The sequence below is a fragment of the Metopolophium dirhodum genome, chromosome 1 (genome assembly GCF_019925205.1).
Source record: "Metopolophium dirhodum isolate CAU chromosome 1, ASM1992520v1, whole genome shotgun sequence".
Lineage (NCBI taxonomy): Eukaryota > Metazoa > Arthropoda > Insecta > Hemiptera > Aphididae > Metopolophium > Metopolophium dirhodum.
In genome coordinates, this window is record NC_083560.1 from 148,070,197 (window position 1) to 148,098,043 (window position 27,847).

At 28.5% G+C, this 27,847-nt stretch overlaps 4 protein-coding genes and 1 pseudogene across 4 annotated transcripts; 2 read left to right on the forward strand and 3 right to left on the reverse strand.

The window, feature by feature from the left end:
• Positions 1 to 2,472: 2,472 nt before the first annotated feature.
• Positions 2,473 to 5,676, reverse strand: LOC132933299 (uncharacterized). The gene is made up of 3 exons (XM_060999605.1): positions 5,506 to 5,676; positions 5,163 to 5,173; positions 2,473 to 5,101 (listed from the first exon to the last, which is right to left on the reverse strand). The coding sequence occupies exons 1-3, from the start codon at positions 5,674 to 5,676 to the stop codon at positions 2,473 to 2,475; spliced, it is 2,811 nt and encodes a 936-aa protein (XP_060855588.1).
• A 5,585-nt stretch (positions 5,677 to 11,261) lies between these two features.
• On the reverse strand, positions 11,262 to 12,065 carry LOC132933504 (uncharacterized). The gene has a single exon (XM_060999772.1). It carries the CDS (start codon positions 12,063 to 12,065, stop codon positions 11,325 to 11,327), a length of 741 nt encoding a protein of 246 aa, XP_060855755.1. The 3' UTR covers positions 11,262 to 11,324.
• A 4,899-nt stretch (positions 12,066 to 16,964) lies between these two features.
• Positions 16,965 to 18,660, forward strand: LOC132935287 (KRAB-A domain-containing protein 2-like). Its single transcript, XM_061001782.1, has 3 exons — positions 16,965 to 18,040; positions 18,079 to 18,331; positions 18,411 to 18,660. The coding sequence occupies exons 1-3, from the start codon at positions 16,969 to 16,971 to the stop codon at positions 18,634 to 18,636; spliced, it is 1,551 nt and encodes a 516-aa protein (XP_060857765.1). The 5' UTR covers positions 16,965 to 16,968; the 3' UTR covers positions 18,637 to 18,660.
• Positions 18,661 to 18,846: 186 nt separating this feature from the next.
• Positions 18,847 to 22,180, reverse strand: LOC132933300 (uncharacterized). The gene is made up of 2 exons (XM_060999607.1): positions 18,906 to 22,180; positions 18,847 to 18,850 (listed from the first exon to the last, which is right to left on the reverse strand). The coding sequence occupies exons 1-2, from the start codon at positions 22,178 to 22,180 to the stop codon at positions 18,847 to 18,849; spliced, it is 3,279 nt and encodes a 1,092-aa protein (XP_060855590.1).
• A 2,985-nt stretch (positions 22,181 to 25,165) lies between these two features.
• Positions 25,166 to 27,409, forward strand: LOC132934903 (uncharacterized; annotated as a pseudogene).
• The last annotated feature ends 438 nt before the right edge of the window (positions 27,410 to 27,847 follow it).

A 27,847-nucleotide genomic window follows, 5' to 3' on the forward strand; every position in this document is an offset into this window, starting at 1 on the left:
TAGCTCTGTATTTTATTTAGCACAGACATATTCTAAAATATCAAAACAGCTAGTAAGAGATAACGCAAACTTCTTAATAATACTGAAACAAGATGATACAAATTTACGACATATATTCAACGATCATTCATCTACAGATATGGATTTCTCAGAATTTCGTAAAATTTCTCATTTATGTTGGAATCATAGTGATTATGGGTTTATGGTCATCGATAAAACTCGGGAAATGAATGAAGGAAGGTATAGATGTGGTTTTCATACGTTCATTAAAATAAAATAATTTTATATATTTATACCTATATAAATATACCGTCACACAGTTATTATCTACATAGTGTTATCGACAGTCATACGATACAGGTATAGTACTTTTATTATTTACAATGAACAAACAAAAAGTTTTATTGGAAAATTTAATAACATCAAAAAAAAATATTAAACGAAAAATAATGGAAATGAAACGTGGTGTTATAGATTCTGAAAACTATTTCCGTGAGGCATTTAAACCAATAATTGAACCATTGAGTACACATGCAAAACAAAAGGAAATATGTAACACACAGTCAACTGTACTAGAAAATAAATCAGAAACCTCATGCACTAGTGAAGATGATGATGATAACGAATTAAATTCACCATTTGAAAATTTTTTAAATAACCGTCCTAAATCAATACGTTATGATAAATCCTATGGTATGCATTATGATAAAAATAGTGATTCATATAAAATAGGAAAACATTCTGTAACTTTTAGTCACGGTAAATTACTGCTGCTTAATAAATATTATAAATTCACGCCAGGTTTATGGTCTTTATTATGTGAGAAGGAACCAAAAAAAACAACTATAGAAGATATAGAATCTTATTACAATATTTTGAAAACTTCTGGAGTCCATTTAAAAGCAGATGGAAAACCTAGAACCTCAAGGTATCATAAATGGGTGACTGTTGTAAAACCGTTGTATGATCGAATGAAAATGGAGGAAAAACAGTTTAATGAAGAAATAGATAAAATTAATGAGAATACAACTCCACGAATTAACTTAAAATCATTTAACAATACTTTACCTTCTAGTCCTTTTGGCTTATTAAACGCTAAACGTAGAAAAATAACACAAGAAAATGATCCATTTGATTTTAATCAATCAGCAAGCAGTTTTTCACCTTCAGATCGTATGTCTACAGATATGATTAATTTTACTTCATCACCTGATCCTAAGACAGGTAGTGGTTTATATAAAGATGTCTTACCTTAAACCCAATTAGTTTATTATGACGATCCGAATGAGCTAGTAACTAGATTAAATCTTTTGACATCATCGCAAAGTGTTGGTAATACTGGTGTTAATAACGAAATCATATCTATTTTAGAAGAACTGCGTGAGAGAAATATTATAGCATAATGACGACCTTAGAGGGTATAGCTAATGAGCTACATCGACCAGCGAGAAAAATATTTCCTAGACGTAGTGTGGTTACACGGTTTATTGACGACCCATGGCAAGCTGACTTAATGGATATGCAATCTCATTCTAAAAAAAATTACGGTTTTAAATTTATATTAGTTGTTATAGATACATATAGCAAATATGTATTTGTGGAACCGCTGAAAAATAAATCAGCAAAAGAATGTACAAAAGGAATGGTTAATATATTGAAAAAAGCTAATCCGAAATTTTTACAGACAGATAATGGTACAGAATTTTATAATACTCAATTTCAAGATTTAATGAAAAAATATAAAATTAAACATTACAGTTCATACAGTGTTATTAAATGTTCAATCGCAGAACGTGTGATACAAACACTTAAAAATAATATATATAAACATTTCACTGCAACAGGTACATGGAATTGGTATAATACAATATCAAAAATTATACATAACTATAATAATACAAAACATAGAACAATCAAATGTACACCTAATGAAGCTCGAATGGATACAAACAGAATTAAATTTAGTACATATAAAAATTTACAAACATTGTATAAACCTAAATTTAAAGTTAACGATAAAGTACGAATATCTAAGTATAAACATATATTTAGTAAAGGATATACACCGAATTGGACAACGGAAATATTTACAGTTTCAAAAGTTTTACATACAAATCCAGTAACTTATCAACTAAAGGATGAATCAAACAATATAATCTTAGGTAGTTTTTATGAACAGGAAATTAAATTAACTAATTTTCCAAACACCTTTCTTATTGAACGTATTGTAAAAAAAGTTGGGAATAAAATGTTTGTTAAATGGTTAGGTTTTGATTCAAGCCAAAATTCATGGATTACATCATCAGATATTTTTTAAATAAAAAATTTTTTATGTATAATATGTAATACTTTTATAATAAAAGTCAGAAAAAAAAGTTAAATTAATCATTTGTTTACAGTTTGTAGTTTTTTTATTTCAGCACCCATTTTTCTAATAGATTTTATTACACTACCGTGTGAAGTATTTTTTCTTTAATTGTATAATATTTTCAGTTTATAGTGTCCATAAGCCAAAGTATTTATCCCATCGTCATTTATATGACGTTTATCATCATTAGCACTTAAAACAAGTTTGTTCATTGTTTTCGAATGAACAACATGTTTGTTTGATTGGATAAAATTCATGGCTCTATGAGTTAATTTATCCTTAACATATAAATGGTTTATAAAAGCATTTAGTATATCCTTATAATTATCGAATTGCATATGTTTTTTAATAATATATTTCTTTACACCTTTCGCTTTTTTTTCCTCAGTACCGTCTACAGTTTTGTACGCATATAATTTCGGTCTTAATGAAACGAATTCTTTAATTATTACTCCTTTTAATTCATCCTTAAAAAAGCCTGGTTGGCTTTTATGTAATTCGTTAAAACAATAATGGTCTTTAGGATAATTAGATGTATCAAAATATGGTAATAAATTATTTTTTAAATCATTGAAAAAATTTGTAGTTTGAATAGCGTATATCAAGGAATCAGTATCCGAATATAAAGAACTAATTTTAGTACCATACATTTTCTTCATAACATTATAATGAAAATCGTACATAAATGTTTTCGAAACGTCTAAAATTGCAAATCCTACATAAATTGCCTTATCGAATTTAATAGTTTCCTTATGTTGGTGAATAGCCATGAGATTCTTAGAGTATATGGTTCTGTCTTTAAAACTAGTTTTTACCATTAGTTTGTTCGCTTTTTTTTCTGATGAAACCAGTTTTATAGAAGTTCTTGCTCGAACATTCTCCATACATTTACCAAAAACACTATTAATTAACAACTTCCAGAAATTTTTTTCAAACTCATTTTTTGCTTCTGCCCTCATTTTTGTACAAAACTCAATATACGATGCCATCCATTTTTTTTGTAAAAAACGGATAGCTCGATGAATTTTTACTACTTTAAGTCCGTGAGAAATCGCTTGTTTTAAATTTTTGTAATGTACAATATAGTTTTTTTTCGATGACAAAGTAGTTAACAATTTCTCAACTTTTGAATTTGGTGGACATTCGTTAAACGGTAAAAACGGGAAATCATTATGGGTTTTATGTAAATGTTTAGGGTACTCGATATCAACTTCTAATATATATCCTACTTCAGAATCATCAGGAATTTTAGTTACATCTATGTCGAGATTATCGACCCATTCAAAATCTTTAAAAGGTAATTCTGTTAACATAGACTTCCCATACAAATTTACACAGTCGAGATATGTAATCCAAGTAATTGGTTCATTCGAATTATAATCCAATCCTTCAATATTTGGTATGTTTGCTTTAGCATATCTTTTAGTTGATTGACAAATACCGCCTCGGATTGATTTTTCGAAGTAGAGTAACATATTATAATCCTTTAACCTCTCTAATTTAACCTTTGTATACTTAAGCATACAATCAAAAGCAAATCCAGGGGCAGTCATATAATGAGCAGGATCTATTCTGAGAGTAGATAAACATATGTCTCTAAAATTTTCGAACACGTCAGCTAGTATGGTAACATCAGTTTTTAAATAAAGATCGCTATATTCACCCAAAGTCTTTACGTCAAATGTATTCCATACATTTTTTGCATGTATGTAATCTTCATTACTTATGTTCTCGTCAGTTAGAGAGTTGTAGAATTGCAGCTTTGTCGGTAAAAAAGCATTGTCTAATTTACTCCAACTGTCAACATATTCATATGGGAAGACTCCTTTCCGGGTAACTAGATCTAACGATTGCATGGAAAATATTTTGAGAGTTTCCCTAAACCTTGTCTTATCTTCGGATAAATTGGTTGCAAGTTTACTCAACGATTCACTCATAAAACGGAACGTATCAACAAATTTTATGCTGAACCTAGGTGCGATTTCCTTGCTAAATGATATATATTTTTCTGAAGAATTTGGGATAATATGAATATCTTTATCATCGCAACCAAGTTCTCGAATAATAAAGTGGCTATCATACGACAAATTGTGGAAAAAAATCGGAACAAATGATGGAGTTGTTATTTCAAAATTACACTGAAGACAGAGACATTGTCTATATTTACCGGTAAAATGACAATGGTCTCGGACTTTGATTAAATTATGGTTTTTAAAATGTTTTAAACATTTTTCGCAAAATTTAGTTCTTTGAAAATGTTCTTCTTCTTTTCCAGTTAATTTTATCATCGGTGTATTAATTTGATAAATTTTATTGATACTATTCCCGATTTCAATCATATTTTTCATAAACTTTTTTGCAGCCTTTTCACCTCTATAAATAATAACCTTCCTCGGAATGTTGAAAAGTTTTACCAGCTCTTTTGAAATAATATTATAGTCAACTTTTACATAAAACCCGTAACTCATAATCTCATGCAAATGCGTAACATGAGTTTTCTGTTTTTTACATTTTTTAATGAATTCATTGGGCTGTTTGGGAGTTAATAAACATTCAAAATCTGCATAAATTACAAATGGAATCCTCTGGGTTTTTTTATAACCTTTGAAATAGATGAAATCATCATCTCCCTTTTCAAACATTATAGGTCTCCCTAAAGGATTCTTTCCACAATTACGCTGATGTTCATTTAATCCTTTCACACCCCAAAGCTTACTTTCACACGGTTGAGTACTAAAAGTTGTAAAACATCTTTTACAAATAATTAATTTTGAACAATTTTTCGTTTTCTGACTTCTGATCAATCTTGAAAAATTTTTAATATAACAATAATGCGATGTATCATAATTATTAAACAAAAATAGATCAAAATGAACATTTCTTTCGGTATTACAAATATACAAAGGAAAAATTGTTTTTTTATCATTCAAACTGAAAATGTTTATTGAAATATTGTTAATACGTTCAAATTTGGGTATCTGACTAATTGGTGTTGGAAAATCAACACATTTAAAATTTAAGCCGCTTTTTACTTCTAACATCTTAAAATATTTTTCACTAAAATTAGTTTTGTTAGAGCGATTATCAAACTTAGATAATAATGCATATTTAAAACATTTATTATCACTATTTTTTACATTGATAATCGCTCTTTTATCTTTAACATGTTTGGGTAAATCAATATATGTTCCTCCTTTGAGAGGATTCACTATATTGATTCTTAACTGCATTGTTTCTATTACCTTAAGCGACCATCCAGAGCCTTTCTGTTTGAAATCTGCCTCTTCCCGTAACAATTTATCGAACATGTCGTTTAGTGTTTTTTTAAAATTAGATGAATAACACACAAGAACATTAGACGTTTTGAATGCAATATCCTGTACTTCTTGCGTGATAATTCTTTCGTAAACACTATCGACGACTAAATTAAATTTTATAGACGTATTTTTACATGATTCTTTTAACTTGTAAATTAATTTTTCTGAAATATAGTTAAAAAAAAGCGTATAATCTATAAAATTTAATCTATTCCTAATGATAAAAGTTTTCGAACATTTTTTGAAACGTTCAATTTCGAATAACTCTTTATCAGTAGAAATTGTTCGCTGACATTTTCTCACCGTTTGTCTTTTCATGATGAAACTGTAAATAGAATAAATAAAAAACAAAATATATAATAATGTAAATAGATCATTTTATTTCAAAAATTAATATATTCAGAATATAAGACATAAAAAATAAAAAAGCGGTTTTGAGATAAAAAATGAATTATGAAAATAGGGAAAATTATGAATAACCATTAACCATTGTTCATATAATTATACTGTGTATATAATATAGATAATCCTTTTTGGATATTTTTTTCCCGTTGTTTATCAATATATAACGAATGTAAATGATCCTTTATATTTTTTTTTTTTTCATTCATTAATTTGTTTTGTTTTAAAACTGCTTTTTTTATTCTTATATCAATTTTTTTAATTTTTTTTTTAAGTTCCACTGCTTTTTCATTCATTCCTCTGTCATTTTTCTCAGCCTTTTGAATTATCTCGTTAATTTTATCCATAATGAATGATTTTGATTCCATTTTTTTTTTTATTCTGTAAATTTTATAGTAGGTAATCTATAGACATTAGTTTATGATTATTATGTTAAACTTGTATCAATTGATAAATAAAAACATTTTTTAGAATGGTCGGTATATTTAATAAAATAGTTTTATTAAATAATTGAATAATAATGTAAACAAAAAACTTATATTATTTATCCAATTATTTTTTAAACATAAGCATAATACTATAATATGTACTAAATATTATTAAAATATAATCCAATTTTAACAGATTTCATTGAACTCCTGTAACTTTAAATTAAGATTTTGAATTTGTATATTGAAATTATTGATACTTTTCCAATAGTCAGAACATCTAGAGCAATGAAATATAATTATCTTTTCTCTCTCTTCTTTTAAAAAAAGCATTTTTTCTTTTAATATAAAATTATTTATATAATATTGATTTATATAAGTTACATCTAGAGAAGGAGAAGTACACATTCTAGCTAAAAACAATTGATATTTTATATTTTTAATATTTTTTTTATTCTGTTTAAGTTTCCATCTTTTCATGATGTGGTCTTTTTCATCCGATTCCGTATAACTTTGAATCATTTGTTTATAATATAATTTCGTTTAAAATATTATTGTGAGAATTCATTATCTGTAAATGTTTTTATGTAAATATAAAAAAATTTTGAAAAAACAAAAATCTTATAATAAAAAATGATTTATATCAACCATCATTGTGTATAATTGTATGTTAGCTAATATGGCTATATTTTATAAATTATAATAATCAAGTTTTTATATTATTATGTTATTTTATAATTATAATCATTTACATACCATGCTGTATACATATATACAGAATTAAATCTTATTTTTCAACTTATTAGAACTTTCTAACATTTTGTAGTCATTTAATATACGTTATGATAATTAACATAACTATATATCAACCAGCATTGTGTGTAGTTCAATTTTGGCTAATATGACTATATCTTATATATTACAATAATCAAGTTTTTATATCATATTATTCTATAATTATAACCATATACATACTGTATAAACTTGTTTTTCAACTTAATAACGTTCTAGCATTTTTTTTTTAACCATTTAATATACATTACGATAATTAAAATGACTATATATTAACCAGCATTGTGTATAATTCAATGTTAGCTAATATGACTATATCTTATATATTATAATAATCAAGTTTTTATATTATGTTATTTTATAATTATAATCATATACAAACTATATAAACTTGTTTTTCAACTTAATAACTTTCCAGCATTTTGTAACCATTTAATAAACATTATGATAAAATATAAATAATGTTTCTGCTATGTTATGTTTTTATTATCGTGTATTATTTTTTTAATTTTTAAAAACTAGTAAAGATGTAGTTTCAGATTCAATAAGATGGTTCTTTTTTAAAAAATATGTAAATAATGGAATAGATAAGTACTTACATAGATAGCTGTACGGTTAAAGTATTTCCCAATTTTCAGTGTCTGTTGATGATGCTGGTGCTTCACTGGTTAACTTTGAAGGATTGAAGTATTTTTTTTTTGATTATGCTGATGATGTCTACGGTGAATGTCTGTCGCCTGTTGCTGCTTGTGGGGAACACAAGCTGAACTGATATCGTTTGACTGACAAACGCTGTGTTATAAAGTCGAGAATCACCTCCTACTTTTCCTAGTTGACGTTTAAAACTTACATTCTATTCAAAGAAACCGTGTAACGTTCTAATGTAATAATAATTTAAAAACAACTAAGTTATTTTGCAGTAATAGTAATTATAATATATAATGTATGTATTGGTGTTGACCGTTACCTGAAATAACCATTTAAAAAAATAGCTAGCTCAAATTTTGGGCGTTGTCCGAATAAAAACTAGTATTAATAGAAGGTTGTATTAAAGCCGCTGGCGGAATAAAACTGATATTAATAAGAGGTCAAATTAAGGGCGTTGGCTGGTTTAATAAACATTGTTATGGATATTCTACATTTCTATGTTACTATAGTAGTGGAAACATTACAGTATATAAGGCTAGCGTATCGACAGCAATATCACAGTCAACATCCAGCAACTTCTGCGTATCGACAGCAATATCACAGTCAACATCCAGCAACTTCTTCATTAACTCAACAATTTCAAGATGTCGTACAGAACTTCTACTGTTGATTCTGGATCAGAGGTTAGTAAATGAATTATTTAATAACTTAAGTGAATTGGAGACCAGTCGTAAAACTATTCAACACTAAAATAACTACTAAAATCTCCACACCCGAACCTATCGGACGGTATTTATATGACAATAGTGTAATAGTCAGAGTATTCCGGCATAACACTGATCATACATTCGTCTCAGTTAATAGGGTAATAGTTAGAGTATTCTGGCATTACACTGACTGACATACCGTTCGATAGATTCAATTCCCAGTCGTGCACACTTTCATACCGAACCCTAAACACCTATTGCTATATTTCTGTTTGTAAAATAATAAAGTGTACACTAGTAGTATATATTTGTATGTTCACAGCCAGCTTTTCCACGGTAAAAATTTTTTTTCAAGGGGGAATGTCTCCCTTGGAGCACTCAGATTTACCGTGTAACACAAAACAGAGATTTTCTACCAAATTTTGTCTTCGTGTAGCAAATTTTTTAGCAAATCTTAAAACTAAAATAATTATTTCAAGTAAAGAACACAAATTATTAAATAATAGTTTTTATTGTTAAAAATTAATTCTTAATTATATTTACACAAGTTTCCTTACTTCTCTAGTAAAAGGTACATATTCTACAATACGATCATGAATTAATAAACAGTATGCAGTTACACCTGCAAGCGATTCTGAAGCTTCAATTTCCAATTGAACATCCACTGCCGAGGCAGTAGCTGAATCGTTCTGTTTCGAAGTATCGATGACTATAATTGGAGCGTTTGTCAGAAAAGTAGAAGGACTCAATATCGGGTTACGAATACTTTTTTCATAGTACGATTCTTGAAACGATGTATACATATTATATAATAAAGTGAAATTATTTTTAGTAAAATCTAAATTCAAATTATCGTATGGATAAGCTATCGAGTTCAGAAATACTTTAACGTTTGTTAGATTACAATGATCGAATATACTACAATCTTTTGATAACACATTTTTGCGTCCTTTCTGTAATCCAATTACGACGAATCGTGGTTTTTCTAATTTTGAAGCAGTTTTCAAATTCCACACAACTTTTTTAGCGGTTCCGAGTTCAGGATATTCAAAAGTCTCAAAAGATCTAAAAGGAATAAACAAACTTTTTTCTTTTTCTATAAGTTTCAATAATTTTAACCTTTCTTCATCGTCAACAGTTATATGTGGAACCATCCAGGCTATTTTATTTAAAACGACTTTACCTTCAGAAGCAGTTACACCAGTTTTTAAACTTAAAGCATTTAAATCGCTATGACTTCGAGTTAATATTAATTCCAATCTAGAATTCACTAATATTCTTTTATAATCTTCAAACAAACCTAACCAATATTTCAATGGAATGCAAGCACTAAATTCGCCTTTATCATTTTCTGATTGCGTTGCGTTTTTAAAATTCCAGCCAGCATTTTCATAGCAATTGTAGTTGTCTGGCGTACCGGATAAGTAACCTTTCAACGAGCTAGTGATTCCAAGAACACGCGTGCTATCTACTTCTATCCCATTGATTTCCAACCGTATTTGCTCAAAAAGGTAAGAGTAACCGTTATTAGTTAGTTTCACTTTGGTAGCATCAGTAATTATTCCTTCCAAAAAAATAAAGCTTTCGTGTAGATATGGATAGACATCCGTTTGCTGGATCGATATACGTATTTCATCATTATTATTAAATGATGTTGTATACGGTACGTATGAATGATATTCAATGTTTGTAATTTTAGAATCCGTTTCGTACTGTGAAGTTATATCCAAAATATCACTTTCAGGCATTCTGCTTTAATTGATAACCCAAAGCTTTTAAAATTTTTTTATTCTTCACCGTCAATTTTTTTATTTGATTTGATGTTGCTGGTAGCACTTTAGTCTTATGACTAGTTGTACTGATCCGAAGTAGTGGGTTTATATTGAATTTTAAACCCATCTCAAGATCCGTAACGTTTAATATGTAACACAATTGTCAATGCCTCACCAAAATTATCAATCGGATTATGATCTTGATCAACTAACTGAACGGTTATCGAATCAATATTTGTTTTATTCAATTTGTAATATATTAAATTTGGTGGTGACTGAATTACTTTCAACCCTGTCCTTTCACTTGGGAAAAACTCATAAATCGAATGACTCTGAAGATGGTTGTTGAATGATCCTTGAGCTATATTACACATTACTTTTATAGAATTAATTGTGTTTAAATTTACAGCTTTTTCCGATCGAAGAATTTCATTGTGTGGCTTATATACTCGTTTTTCAAAACCGAATACAGGTGCTATACTATACGAATGCTCAAAGTGTAGTATCCCATTACATTTTATATACGATCTGAAATCGTTAGGATCAACTGTAATGTCGAATGTTAAATTGGTTAAGTTTTTACTATTATAGTCATCTATTTGCTTCTTAACTCGTTGCTTAATATCTTCAATTTCATAACAACCCTCTTCCAATGTAATAAAACATATCATAGGATCATTATTGTTTTCATTCTCAGCTACTTGTATAGAAAATGTATTATTATTATCATTAATATTTGGAAACGAATTAAATGACTGTAAACATAACAAAGCTATTTCTGAGTCCTCGTAAAGGTTTATAGGCGGAAAATAATTTACAGATAATATGGTAGCATTCCCAGTTAAACTTAAAGTAACTGACTCATACATTACAAAATCTAAGATATAAATTTAATGATGAGATCCGTGACGTTTAATATGCAGAACAACTGTTAACGTTTCGTTAAAATTGTCAATTGGATTATTGTTTTGGTCAACTAACTGAACAGTAATTGAATTAATATCTGTTTTGTTTAATCTGTAATATATAAGGTTTACCGGAGATTGAACAACCTTTGTTCCTCTTCTCCCACTTGGGAAAAACTCATATATCGAATGGTTTTGAAGTTGGTTGTTGAATGACCCATGTGCTATATTACACATTACTTTTATAGAATTAATTGTGTTTAAATTTGCAGCTTTATCCGATCGATGTTCTTCATGAAACGGTCCACAAACTTTCTTTCTATACCCAAAAACAGGTGCTATACTATACGGATGCTCAAAGTTTAGTATTCCATTACATTTTATATACGTTCTAAAATCGACAGGATCAATACGTACACTGAATGTCAGCTTTGTTCCGTAGACTTTATTAACTTGAGATAACTCTTCTACCATATATTTGTTAATATCTTCTATGTCACGGCATTCGACTGGTACAAAAAATTGAATTTTTGCTATTCTATCTGGAGGAATTGATTTTATTCTCAGCCGGTTATTAGTTGGATTTATAATATTTGGAAATGAATTGTACGTTTGCAAAGATAACAAAGCTATTTCTGAATCCTCGTAAACGTTTAGAGATGGAAAATAATTTGCCGACAATACAGTTGAATTTCCAGTCAGATTTAATGTAATAGATTCATGCATTGCAAGAATTCAAGACATAAATGACCACAGTTAAATGTATTGAAGTCTTGATAGTTGGAATAGTTGTATACTATTTTGAACTGTCTGAAATAATGTTGTAATTCAATTGGTGGTGGTAAATCACCAAAGCTATCGAAATAAACAACTTTGTCCTTATTTTTATAAAACGCTACCCAATGACTTCCGTCGCCTGAAGATATATCCAAGTTTAATACACCACATTCAATCGTATGCGGTTTTTTAGGTAAGTTATCACGTGAAAAGACTCCACGGAAATGATTGATTTTCAACTTTCCGACATATTTTATAATATCTTGAGACGAAAGCGGTCTGTTAGGTAGCGTGATCATCAGTTTTTTTTTCTTAACCTATTTTTGTTTGATTTCAAACCACTGCCTTTTTTTCTTTTTGAATTTTGAACAGCATTATACACACTAGCACCTCCAGACATCAAACTACCAAGTGCCGACAATCCTGCAAATATAGGTATTAAGGGAATTACACCTCCTGACTGCCTCGGTGCTAAAATCAGCCTTTTACCACCATTCTTTATCTTTGAGATACTTTTTTTTTTCGCTGCTAGTATACAATTTGTTTTTATAGCACGTTTCCGTTTGCAACCCATACCTATTTTTCTTTTAGCTTTCATTGCGTTTGTTACTGCGTACGCAACTAATTTCTCTTTTCTAGGTGTATCTTTTGCTTTAAATCTCTCCCAAGCACGATTTTCTAGCACTTTATCAGCTTTATGTCTATCGTCTAAATTTTTACTCGTTGCATACACAATATCGTGATCACGACAAGCAGCATCCAATGGGTTTATTCCTTTATCACCACGATCTAGTCTCTTTTTTAATTTTGTACCAGGGCCGCAATACTGATAGCCTGAAACATGGGCTTCGAACGGGAGACTATTTATAAGAGAGTTTACTAATCCTTTTCCAGTCTTGTCTGACTTACACTTGCGAGTTGAACACGCCATCTATAACTGGCTATAAATTTAAAAATCTAGAGTATTTATATGAAAATAATATGAATTTGATTGAGCAGAAAGATAAATTAGATGTTATAAATGTAGATGTTCAGGTAGTAAAAAAACCATCAAGACATGGTTCGTTATTACCCGATACTATACGTGCTATACTAGTTGGCCCCAGTGGTTCAGGAAAAACAAATATAATGTATAATCTGATCACACATGCAAACGGGTTAAGATTTGAAAATATTTATTTATACTCAAAAACCTCTAATCAGGAAAAATATGTTTTATTGAAAAAAATAATAGATGATATAAAGGGTGCTAATTTTTTCATATTTACAAGCGCTGATAAGGTTATAAAACCAAACTTAACCAAGAAAAATTCCATCATCATTTTTGACGATGTGATATGTGGTCCACAGTCCGTAATTAGAGAATACTTTAGTATGGGTAGACATTCGGGTGCTAGCTCTGTATTTTATTTAGCACAGACATATTCTAAAATAACCAAACAGCTAGTAAGAGATAACGCAAACTTCTTAATAATACTGAAACAAGATGATACAAATTTACGACATATATTCAACGATCATTCATCTACAGATATGGATTTCTCAGAATTTCGCAAAATTTCTCATTTATGTTGGAATCATAGTGATTATGGGTTTATGGTCATCGATAAAACTCGGGAAATGAATGAAGGAAGGTATAGATGTGGTTTTCATACGTTCATTAAAATAAGATAATTTTATATGCTTATACTCATATATAAATATACCGTCACAAAGTAATTATCTGCATAGTGTTATCGGTAGTCACACGATACAGGTATATTACATTTATTATTTACAATGAACAAAGAAAAAGTCTTGTTGGAAAATTTAATAACATCAAAAAAAAATATTAAACGAAAAATAATGGAAATGAAACGCGGTGTTATAGATTCTGAAAACTATTTCCGTGAAGCATTTAAGCCAATAATTGAACCATTGAGTACACATACAAAACAAAATGAAATATGGAACACACAGTCAACTGAGCTAGAAAATAAATCAGAAACCTCATGTACTAGTGAAGATGATGATGATAACGAATTAAATTCACCATTTGAAAATTTTTTAAATAACCGTCCTAAATCAACACGTTATGATAAATCCTATGGTTTGCATTATGATAAAGATAGTGATTCGTATAAAATAGGAAAACACTCTGCAACTTTTAGTCACGGTAAATTATTGCTGCTTAATAAATATTATAAATTTACACCAGGACTATGGTCTTTATTATGTGAGAAGGAACCAAAAAAAACAACTATAGAAGATATAGAATCTTATTACAATATTTTGAAAACTTCTGGAGTCCATTTAAAAGCAGATGGAAAACCTAGAACCTCGAGGTACCATAAATGGATGACTGTTGTAAAACCGTTGTATGATCGAATGAAAATGGAGGAAAAACAGTTTAACGAAGAGATAGCTAAAATTAATGAGAATACAACTCCTCGAATTAGCTTAAAATCATTTAACAATACTTTACCTTCTACTCCTTTTGGGTTATTTAACGCTAAACGTAGAAAAATAACACAAGAAATTGAACCATTTGATTTTAATCAATCAGCAAGCAGTTTTTCACCTGCAGATCACATGTCTACAGATATGATTAATTTTACTTCATCACCTGATCCTAAGACAGGCAGAGGTTTATATAAAGATGTATTACCTCAAACACAATTAGTTTATTATGACGATCCGAATGAGCTAGTAACTAGATTAAATCTTTTGACATCATCACAAAGTGTTGGTAATACTGGTGTCAATAATGAAATTATATCTATTTTAGAAGAACTGCGTGAGAGAAATATTATAGTATAATGTCAACCTTAGAGAGTATAGCTAATGAGCTACATCGACCAGCGAGAAAAATATTTCCTAGACGTAGTGTGGTAACACGGTTTATTGACGACCTCTGGCAAGCTGATTTAATGGATATGCAATCTCATTCTAAAAAAAATTATGGTTTTAAATTCATATTAATTGTTATAGACACATATAGCAAATATGTATTTGTGGAACCGCTGAAAAATAAATCAGGTAAAGAATGTACAAAAGGAATGTTTAATATATTGAAAAAAGCTAAACCAACATTTTTACAGACAGATAATGGTACAGAATTTTACAATGTCCAATTCCAAGATTTAATGAAAAAATATAAAATTAAACATTACAGTTCATACAGTGTTATCAAATGTTCAATCGCAGAACGTGTGATACAAACACTTAAAAATAATATATATAAACATTTCACTGCAACAGGTACATGGAATTGGTATAATACAATATCAAAAATTATACATAACTATAATAATACAAAACATAGAACAATCAAATGTACACCTAATGAAGCTCGAATGGATACAAACAGAATTAAATTTAGTACATATAAAAATTTACAAACATTGTATAAACCTAAATTTAAAGTTAACGATAAAGTACGAATATCTAAGTATAAACATATATTTAGTAAAGGATATACACCGAATTGGACAACGGAAATATTTACAGTTTCAAAAGTTTTACATACAAATCCAGTAACTTATCAACTAAAGGATGAATCAAACAATATAATCTTAGGTAGTTTTTATGAACAGGAAATTAAATTAACTAATTTTCCAAACACCTTTCTCATTGAACGTATTGTAAAAAAAGTTGGGAATAAAATGTTTGTTAAATGGTTAGGTTTTGATTCAAGTCAAAATTCATGGATAACATCATCAGATATTTTAAAATAATGTTTTTTTATGTATAATATTTATTTATTTATTTATTTATTTATTTTTTTAATAAAATAAAATATCAGTTTTTTTTATTAAGTCGAATTAATTATTTCACATGATCTCCTGATCCTCATTAGTCTGTTTTGAAAACTATATATAAATATATACAATCGATAAAAACAAAAAGCGTCATCTAGTGGTAAATAAATAAATGAAAATAATAATACTGCTGTATTTTGTTCCGCTAGATAACGCTTTTAAACTGAGTCATTAAGTTTATAGTGACCATAAGCTAAAGTATTTATCCCGTCATCCATTATATAACGTTTATCATCGTTTGCACTTAGAACAAGTTTGCTCATTGTTTTCGAATGAACAACATGTTTATTTGATTGGATAAAATTCATTTTTCTATGAGTTTGTTCATCCTTGAGAGTTTTATGGTTTATAAAAGCGTTTAGTATATTTGTTACAGTTAAAACCCGAAATCCGTCGAAACTAGTTTTAACTAGTCAAAACTAGTTTCCACAAATCCCTTTAGTCATTTCTGGTTTTAACTAGTTAAAACTAGAATTTACTAAGACCTATAAAATATATTGGTGAAAACTAGAATTATCTAGTTAAAATCCTTAATTTTTATATTGATAGGTTAAACTAGTTTTAACTAGGGAAAAGTAGAAATATAAGTACACATTAGAATAATTATTATAGGAATTTATTATATTATTTATTTTGACAGGACAAACTATTGTGGCATTTAGAATTAGGACAAACTATTGTATAGAATAATATTATATTGTATTTAAACTCGTACTACATAAAACTCACGCGACCACAGACGATCTATAAATATTGCTCGATAATTGTTTGACCGGTCGACTATCAAATCAATTAAGATAACTAGTCGTCCAACACTTAGATACGATATAACTTCGACAGATTATACCTACAATAATATTAATAATAATACGATATTGATCTGAAGGTCAGCTTATATCGTCGGCTGTGTTTCGCCAGTGCGATTGTGTTCGTCGTAGTCGTTGTACCTACGTGTTTTTGTCGTGAATTGCCCGTTCTAAGTTGTTTTTTCGCTCTTGTTGACATTCGCCGGTTTTGAAAATTGTCCTAACGTCACTGTACACTTTGGTATCATGTTGGAAACTGAAAGAGAAATGAGTACCCGAGAACGGTTTTTTAAGAAGCTTATGGAATCGGTGGAAGGAAAAAAAGACAATCATTATAATATCATTACTAAAGATGCTTATGATTCGCTTCTAAAAGAGGTTGAGGATGCGATATCAGCCACTAAAAAAACCTCTGCTCAATATAGAAGGATCAAGCGATTCAATGTTTTGGAATTTGGCGATACAAAAAAGCTGGTAACCCGCGGAGAGCCAGTCAAATATTATTTGCCGATGGAAGACATTTTTGATGTCATTGATTTGTCACATATCGCTGTAGGGCATGGAGGGAGAGATCGTCTGAAGGTTGAAACTTCAAGAAAGTACGCCAACATTACCACTGACATGATAAATATTTTTTTGTCTCTCTGTGAAACGTGCCAGAAAAAGAAAAAACTAGGAAAGAAAGGACTCGTTTCGAAACCAATTTTGCACACTGAATTAAATAGTAGATGTCAAATAGATTTGATAGACATGCAGTCACAACCTGATGCACAGTTTAAGTTTATACTTAATTATCAAGATCATCTGACAAAATTCGTTCTGCTCCGCCCCTTGCAGACCAAGCGTGCAGAAGAAGTTGCAAGCCATTTATTAGACATTTTTTTAACATTTGGTGCTCCGGTTCTTCTTCATTCAGACAATGGGAGAGAATTTGTTAACAGTGTGATTACAGAGCTGACAGGGCTATGGCCAGAGTTAAAAATCGTGCACGGGAAACCTAGGCATTCACAAAGCCAAGGCTCCGTAGAGCGAGCCAACCAAGACGTGGAACGAATGCTCGCTTCTTGGATGACAGACAATAAATCCACTAATTGGTCTATCGGATTAAAGTTCGTACAATTTATGAAAAATAGAGCACACCACGCCGGGATAAATATGACGCCCTATAAAGCAATGTTTGGGGTTGATCCAAGAGTGGGGCTCGTAACCTCTAACCTCCCCAATGATTTGATTGCTACTATAAACGTCGAGGATGAACTGGAAAATCTTATATGTACTGAAACTGGAAGTGAAAATAAGATTGAGCAGGAAGCTGCAGGTAAACATTTTCCGGTTTATTTCTTTGATATGTTTCAGATACCTCTTTTATAGGTGCAATTAGAAAAGAAGCTCATGAAAATTTGGAAAAACAGGCAGCCCGAATGATGACTCGATCAGAAAAAAAATTTCCCGCCGTTGATGTTGGTGTCAACGTAGTAATCCGCATTCCAGATGTTGACAAAGGCAAAACAGATCATCCTAATCTCATCGGAGTGGTGTTAGAAAAAACAGAGCACGATCTATACAGAATCGGAAGTAAGGATGGAATTCTAGAAAAACTTTATTGTAGGTACGTCCATTATCACATTTTCATACACCAAATAAAATATAATTAGTAAATAGTTACTAATCAGTAAAAATTGTTTCAGATCTGAATTTATAACATGCGAAGAAAAATTCATCACAGAGAATCAAGTTCCAAACAATCATATTTCCCTCCGTGCAGCCGCAACAAAAGCATCGACGGGGTCGGGGCAAGGCTTTGTAAGATGCACATGTAAAACGTCCTGCGGAACAAATCGCTGTTTATGTAGAAAAAATAAAATACTATGCAATTCTAAATGCCACAATAGTTTGTCCTGTCAAAATAAATAATATAATAAATTCCTATAATAATTATTCTAATGTGTACTTATATTTCTACTTTTCCCTAGTTAAAACTAGTTTAACCTATCAATATAAAAATTAAGGATTTTATAGGTCTTAGTAAATTCTAGTTTTAACTAGTTAAAACCAGAAATGACTAAAGGGATTTGTGGAAACTAGTTTTGACTAGTTAAAACTAGTTTCGACGGATTTCGGGTTTTAACTGTAACATATTCATATAATTGTTAAATTGCATGTGATTTTTAATTATATATTTCTTTACGCCTTTTGCTTTTTTTTTCTCAGCGCCATCTATAGTTTTATAAGCATATAATTTCGGTCTTAATGAAACGAATTCTTTAATTATAATTCCTTTCATTTCATCTTTAAAGAACCCTGGTTGATTTTTATGAATTTCACTAAAACAACAATGGTCTTTAGGATAATTAGATGTGTCAAAATATGGTAATAAACTATTTTTTAAATCGTCAAAAAAATTTGTTGTTTGGATAGCATATATCAGGGAATCAGTATCCGAATATAAAGAACTAATTTTAGTACCATACCTTTTCTTCATTACATTATAATGGAAGTCATACATAAATGTTTTCGAAACGTCTAAAATTGCAAATCCTACATAAATTGCCTTGTCGAATTTAATTGTTTCCTTATGCTGATGAATGGCCATGAGATTCTTAGAATATATAGTTCTGTCTTTAAAACTAGTTTTCGCCATTAATTTCCTTGCTTTTTGTTCTGAAGAAACCAGTTTTATAGAAGTTCTTGCTCGAACATTCTCCATACATTTACCAAAAACGCTATTAATTAGCAACTTCCAGAAATCCTTCTCAAACTCGTTTTTAGCTTGTACTCTCATAGATGTACATAATTTTATGTATGATGCCATCCATTTACTTTGGGAAAAACGGATAGCTCGATGAATTTTTACTACTTTAAGACCGTGAGAAATTGCTTGTTTTAAATTTTTGTAATGTACAATATAGTTTTTTTTCGGTGATAAAGTAGTTAACAATTTCTCAACTTTCGAATTTGGTGGACATTCGTTAAACGGTAAAAATGGGAAATCATTATGATATTTATGTAGATGTTTAGGATACTCAATATCAACTTCTAATATATATCCGACTTCTGAATCATCAGCGATTTTAGTTACATCTATGTTGAGATCGTCAACCCATTCAAAATCTTTAAAAGGTAATTCTGTTAACATAGACTTCCCATACAAATTCACACAATCGAGATATGTAATCCATGTGATCGGTTCATTTGCATTATAGTCCAATCCTTCGATATTTGGTATGTTTGCCTTAACATATCTTTTGGTTGATTGGCATATCCCGCCTCTAATCGATTTTTCGAAGAAAAGCAACATGTTATACTCCTTTAACCTTGATAATTTGACCTTGGTATACTTCAGCATACAGTCAAAAGCAAACCCGGGAGCAGTCATATAATGAGCAGGATCTAGTTCGAGCGTAGATAAACATAAGTCTCTAAAATTTTCGAACACATCGGCTAGTATGCTAACATCAGTTTTTAAATAAAGATCGCTATATTCACCTAAAGTCTTTATATCAAATGTATGCCATACATTTTTAGCATGTATATAATCTTCATCACTAATTTTCTCGTCTGTTAAAGAGTTATAAAATTCTAGCTTTGATGGTAGAAAAGTATCATCTAATTTACTCCAATTATCGACATATTCATAAGGGAAGACTCCTTTTCGTGTAACTAAATCTAGTGCTTCCGCAGAAAATATTTTAAGAGTTTCTCTAAATCTCGACTTATCTTCAGATAAATTTTCCGCAAGTTTACTTAATGACTCGCTCATAAAACGGAATGTATCAACAAATTTTATACTAAATTTAGGTGCGATTTCCTTGCTGAAGGATATATATTTTTCTGATGAATTAGGAATAACGTGAATATTTTGATCATCGCAACCGAGCTCTCGAATTATGAAATGGCTATCGTACGATAAATTATGAAAGAAAATTGGAATGAATGATGGATTAGTTATTTGAAAATTACATTCGAGACAAAGACATTGTCTATATTTACCAGTAAAATGACAGTGATCTCGAACTTTAATTAAATTATTTTTTTTAAAATGTTTTGAACATTTTTCACATCTTTTAATTCTTTGAAAACGTTTTTCTTCTTTTTCAGTTAATTTACCCATTGGTGTAGCAGTTTCGTAAATTGTTTTGATATTATTTCCGATATCAATCATATTTTCCATAAATTTTTTTGCTGCATTTTCACCTCTATAAATAACCACCTTTCTAGGAATCTTCAACTGTTTTACTAACTCTTTTGGTATAATATCATAGTCGACTTTTACATAAAACCCATAACTCATAATTTCATGTAAATGTGTAATATATGTTTTTTTTTTTTTACAACTCTGAATGAATTCATCAGGTTTTTTAGGAGTTAAAATACATTCGAAGTCTGCATAAATAACAATTGGTATCCTTTGAGTTTTTTTATAACTTTTAAAATAAATAAAATCATCATCTCCCTCTTCAAACATTATAGGTTTCCCTAATTGGTTCTTTCTACAATTATGTTGATGTTCAATCAATCCTTTCATACCCCAAAGTTTGCTTTTACACGGTTTGTTCCCAAAAGTAGTAAAACATCTTTTACATATAATTAGCTTAGTACAATTTTTAGTTTTCTGACTTCTAACGAATCTTGAAAATTTTTTTATATAACAGTAATGTGATGTTTCATCATTATTGAACAGAAAAAGATCGAAATGTTTTTTTCTTTCAGTATTACAAATATACAAAGGAAAAATATGTTTTTTATCATTTAAACTATAAATATTAATTGATACATCGTTTGTACGTTCAAATTTTTTCATCTGACTGATTGGTGTTGGAAAATCAATACATTTAAAATCTAAACCACTTTTTGTTTCTAACATTTTAAAATATTTCTTATTCAAATAAGTTTTATTCGATCGATTATCAAACTTAGATAGTATTGAATATTTAAAACATTTAGCATCGTTATTTTTTACATTTATAATTGCTCTTTTATCTTTTATATATTCAGGTAGATCTAGATACGTTCCTCCTCTGAGAGGATTCACTGTATTAATTCTCAATTGTAATACATCTATAGTTTTAAGGGACCACCCAGATCCTTTCGCTAAAAACTGGTCTTGTTCAGATAATAATTTATTGAACATTCCATTTAGTAATTTATTGAAATTGGATGAATTACATGCAAGTGTATTAGAAGTTTTGAAAGCTATGTCCCGAACTTCTTGAGTGAGTATTCTTTCGTATACGCTATCCACATGTAAATTAAATTTTATAGATGATTGTAAACATGATTCTTTTAACTTTAAAATTAATTTATCTCTAACATAGTTAAAAAAAAGCGTGTAATCTATAAAATTTAAAGTATTCTTAATCAAAAATGTTTTTGAACATTTCTTAAATCTCTCGATTTCGAATAAACCTTCGTCAGAAGATGACATCCGCTCGTGTTTTGTAACCGTTTTTCTTTTCATTATGAAACTGAAAAAATAGATTAAATAAAAAAAAACATAGGTAAAAGCAATCATAATATTGTAAATTTATTATAACATCAACTTCTTTTTTTTTAATTCTTATGCAAGCAATTCAGAATATTGTTTTCAAAATATAATAAAAGTATTAATTCTAAATTATTACAAAGAAAAAAAGAATTGGTTAATATAATAAGAAATTACTCAGATTCTAATTCTCTTAACCGATTGTTTAGTTCTGTTAACCGGCACTGAAGATCTGCTTTACATTCACTTGAATATTTTTCGAAACTATTATGTTCATTTATCAATTTATTTTTAAAAACTGTTTTTTTCTTAATACAATCATTAATTTTTGTAAATACTTTTTGAAATGCTTTCCGTTTCTCGATACAATAGCGTTTATTGTCACGCACCTGCTGTTCTACTTCTAGAATTCTGCTTTTAACTACGTTTATTTCTGAGTTCATGATTCTGAAAATTACATAGAATTTCAAAACTAACTGTTAATTGATACGTTTTTTTAAATCTAAACCACTTTTCCTAACATTTTTATTGCATTAGTTTTATTTGAACGATTATCAAACTTATCCAGAATTGATGATATAAAACATTTATTATTCTTCAACAGATATTATATACACAGGGATGATATATTTTATAATTTATGACAATATCATTCGATATATTTTTATAATATAAAATAATAAATAATAACAAAATAATTTATTTGTAAAAACAAATTTTATTTTTTGGAAAAACTGAATATTATCAATATTTGTCTAATTGTTCATACAACTCACTAAGACCTTTCTGTATATTTTTTTCACAAAGAAACGCTATATAATTTGAATTTTTATAATTATTTATCATCGTTTGTTTTTCTTCTTCTAATATTGCTCGTGTCGTTTTCAATCTTGCTTTCAGAATCTTTATATTTATTTCTCTCAAGTTTTTTCTGAAAGTGACTTTAATTTCATCCATGCCGAGGTTGTTTTCGTCACGTTGTTGTAATATGGAGTTGATTTTTTCTAAGATAAGTGACGACTCCATTTTTTTTTTTTTGTTTTTTTGTTTTTTTTTATTCTAGAAAAATTGAATAGAAATAAAATAATGTACAATAATAATAATAATTTATTATTTTATTTTATATTTAACTCTTTTATATAAGAAAAAATTGTGTTAATCATAATTTACTAACATGTTTAACACTTAAAAGCTATGGTTCTCCTTGGGAAAATAATAATATTTCTGTTTTTACAACATATTTCCAAGTAAGGACTACTCTTTCTGCTAATTTCCCTACGACTCCGCCTCTACTTCTTAATTTGTTGACCACTAGACCAATTCCAGTGGCTTCTAAAAGTTCTATAGTCATCGGTAGTTTCGAAAGTTTGTATACACATTCATATATTTGTTCGTTGTCACAGGCCTCATCAGCTCTTACGATTTTTCTGGCGTAATGATTAATCACTCTGACTGACCTATATATATATATATATATATATTTATATAAATGTTTCTTTATTAGGTTAGTTCACATATAAATGCTTATATTATTTTATGAAACCAAGTATAATATAAGCATTTATATCAAAATAAAAATTAACTATGATGGTAGATCGTGTATAAATTATAGTTTTCAATGATTATATTTAGTTTGCAGAAACTAACGAATAATTTAATAATAACGTAAATGAAAAAAACAATACTATATTATAAACTATAAAAAAGAAAATTACATTGAATACCTATATACATAAATATAAACTTATAATATTATTACTAATTATTCATAACAAATTTAAAAAAAAAAATTTTAACCTGATCTAAATCTTTCGCGCTTAGATTCTGCTGTTGTAATAAAATCTAACCTTTTACCGAAACAGTGTTCTCGCTTACGAAAATTTGTAACATATAAATCACTATATTTTTTACATATATCCATTTTTTCTTCTCTTAATAAAACTAATTTTGCGTTTAAATCTTTTATATAAGAAAAATTTGGGTTACAGTTTGTTCTACTTAAATAAATAATGAATTTCAGGTTTTTAATTTTTTTTTTGAGATCTTTATATTCATATCTTTCTTTAATCTTATTTTCATCAATCATCTTCGTTAAGGTTACAATTTGTTGTCCATAATATTGAATTTGTTCATTACAAAAATCATATGAATACCAAAAATTCATTATCTGTAATTTTTGACTAAATACATTAGTATAAAATATAAAATATTATATAAATCTAATTATTTAAAGTGATTATTTATAAAACAACGAATGTACGTATATACGTATATATAATAATAACTAATTATATTTTCAAAGCTAAATAAAAAACCTTTAAAAATTAGACAATATAGCATTTATATCATAAAAAATAAAATTTTAGTTGCTAGTGAAGCTACGTCACACGATAATAGAAAAAAACGTGATAGTTTATATGTTAGTTAATAGTAGATAGGGCGATTGTAACTATCGTAGAGTTCGTACGGTAACATTACGTTGTCACGAAAGCAACTACGTGTTTACTATCAACGTGCGACAGCAGCTTTCGAATAATCTTAACGTAAAAGCAATAAAAAAAACATTATAGAAAAAAATAATTTAAATTTATATATGTGTATAATATACGTTTTAGGATATATTTTATACAGTCATTAAACATTATTGAATATTTTAATATAATAAAAAAAATTTTTTATATTAAAACATTTTACGTAAGATAATATTACACGTGTAATACAACAATCACGTTATCTATAAAAAATATTTATAATCAGCTATAGTATTTTAACATTGATAAAAACAAGGTATCGTGCAACAACTACTAGATAACGGTATCTATAGTTATTATCATGAAAGAGATTGACTATTAAAGATTTTTGAGGTTAGGTAATAATTATCAATATTATTGATGAATGATAAGCCCGATGTTCTATCTTATCTATGTAAATCTATGATAGTATGGTACATCAGTTATCTTCTATACTGTAGACGTGGTGTAATTCATTTTAGTATTATTACTCTATGGTGTAATTATAACGTATTATTGTTACTTGATCATAACTTAACAAAAAAAAAAGAAAACAGCTTATATTATAGTAGTGACTAAAAGTGAGAGTTGAGAAACCGTCTTTCAACTACTTCTATTTTAATGTTTTTATTTTAAATAATCTATGAAAAAAAATCTTTAAGTCTAAACACTCAATACCCATAGTAATATTATAAAACTGTATTATCATTACAACAATAAATTGTTATTATTCTATTTTATTTTTTAAAAAAAAAGAAGTATGATGTTAAATTAAATAATAACAATAAAAAAAAAAATAGTACTTACATAGCTTGTAGAAATTAAGGTACTTTTTCTAAGTATGATGGCTGGTCTATTTGTTAGAGTTGTTTTGACAATCTTTTGACTGCCCGTTGAAGATGTTTGGTAAACTGCTGGCTGGCTGTTGTTTTGGCGAAGAAGACTGTTCTGCTGCTGGCTGCTCTTGGAACTGCTGTTGCTTGAACTGATGACGATAAGCTAAGAAATTCTGGGTTTTATACCCGAAAATAACCCTCTCTTCTCTCATTAGAATTTTTTGTGATGGATTTAAACATTTCAACTTATTTTACATCCTGTTTTAATATTATAATGGCATTGACATTAAGTAAATGTGAAAACATTTGACTGAGCAGGTTATATTAGCAGCAATTTAGATTCATATAATATAATTGGTTTTTGAGAATGAATGTATACATTCTAAGCATTGACATTTAGTAAATGTGAAAACATTTGGCTGGACAGGTTATGTTAGCAACAATTAAAATTCATATAATGTAATTGGTTTTTGAGAATGAATGTATACATTCTAATTTATTTTAAATCCTGTTTGTAATAATTTAAATTCATGTAATGTAATTTGCTGTTGTATATGAACATGTTTCAGCACCCATCTAAGGTAAGGTTATTGTAGAAATTTATTCAAGGAGGGTATTGACCATGGTAAAAGGTGAATGTCATAAACATTTGGCTGGGATAGGTTATGTTAGCGTCAATTTAAAGTCATGTAATGTGATTTTGCTGTTGTACCTGTATGTTCATGTTTTAGCAGGTTTCTATAATGTAAGGCTATGACCATTTGTATACTTAATTATTGAAGTAGTGGTAAAAATCTGTGTATAAAAGACAGAGGGAATTCTCTAATATTCACCAGTCTTCAAGATTTCATCCCAGGACAAGAAGCTCAGTTCAACAGAAATACTACCAAAATAAAATGTCGTACCGTACAATTGCTTCAACTGATTCAGAGGTTAGTAACTACTTAGTAAATATCTTATAACCATAGAAAATTGGAGGCCGGTCGTAACACCACTCAACGCTATGGTTATAATTCTTAAAATAATATTAAATGACTGATTATAACATAGTATATTGGAAGTGCGTCGTAACATTACTCAACGCTTTGGGTATAATTCTTGGGACATAGAAAAAATATATAATGGAAAAAAAACAGTAAAAAATAATATACTATGTTTTATGTTTCACAGAATGAACATTTTAGCGAATCAATTGATATAAGACCGTCTTTTTCAAAAAAAAACCTGGATTAAAACGTTCTGCAGAAAAAACAAGTGTTAAAAAACCTATGAAAAAGAAGCAGAATAAAATGGTAATAAAAATAATATTTTTTTCCTAATGATAGCATAAATAATTTATTTTTTTTATAGAATGCATCATACAGAGATAATATCAGCGAACGCTTGAGATCAGAAGATTTTGATGTTGAAGTATTTAATTCGCTAACATTCAGACAAGGAGATGGCGTTGTGACAATAAAGACGCCTTTTGAAGAAAAAGGAAAGGATCTTTGGGTGCTAAGTCATTATAAGGTTACTAACATCGAGAATGTACCAGTAAAGGACAGGTAAATACATTGGTTTAAATTTAAAAACTATTGCTGAATCTGTTTTTTTTTTTACTGATTTTATTTACTTCTTTTGTTTTTAAATAAAATAATTTGTTGTAATAGATGGAAGTTCAGTGAAGCTACTGTTAGATTGTACACGACCGACGAATCAATAGATCAAACACTTCATACTGGTCTTAATGAGACAATGCAAATTATATTTGATAAATTACTAACCGATCCAAAGCGTCAAACTATTAAAAGCAAGACGGTTGTTTGATTATTATACGGAAAAATGAGTTTCATTTAATAAAACAAAATATTATTATACATGTATGTTTTTATTTGTTCAATACTCAAAGGTCTTGGAAAACATAAACCTATAAACTATATAGTATGTCTGAGAAAAAAAATTTCTAATTGAAACATTGCTATCAATTCTGTACTATCAAAATTTAATCTAATTATTTACTGAAAACATAAAATTTGAAACTAAAACGCATTAAAACTATTCTTTATGATTAAAGGTAACATGTAATTTAAGAAAAAAAAGCAAGTTTATTATTGAATAAAAAAGTTTTTATTTTTTAAATAAATAATTATTAAACATATTTATATATTTTATATTATTAGATCTTGTAAAATCATATCGGACAATGTGTTAAAATGAAATTGTAATATTTCATATAAAAACGATGTGTCATCGTTCTGTAAATGATTATAATAATTAAAATCATAGTTTTGAATATATTGGTTGGTAAATTCGTT

Coding starts and splice junctions, on each gene's coding strand:
- LOC132935287 (XM_061001782.1), top strand. CDS start 16,969: ATGTTGGAAACTGAAAGAGAAATGAGTACCCGAGAACGGTTTTTTAAG. Junction 18,041..18,078: donor GATTGAGCAGGAAGCTGCAG/GTAAACATTTTC, acceptor GATATGTTTCAG/ATACCTCTTTTATAGGTGCA. Junction 18,332..18,410: donor CTAGAAAAACTTTATTGTAG/GTACGTCCATTA, acceptor AAATTGTTTCAG/ATCTGAATTTATAACATGCG.
- LOC132933300 (XM_060999607.1), bottom strand. CDS start 22,180: ATGAAAAGAAAAACGGTTACAAAACACGAGCGGATGTCATCTTCTGAC.
- LOC132933299 (XM_060999605.1), bottom strand. CDS start 5,676: ATGTTCGATAAATTGTTACGGGAAGAGGCAGATTTCAAACAGAAAGGC.
- LOC132933504 (XM_060999772.1), bottom strand. CDS start 12,065: ATGCATGAATCTATTACATTAAATCTGACTGGAAATTCAACTGTATTG.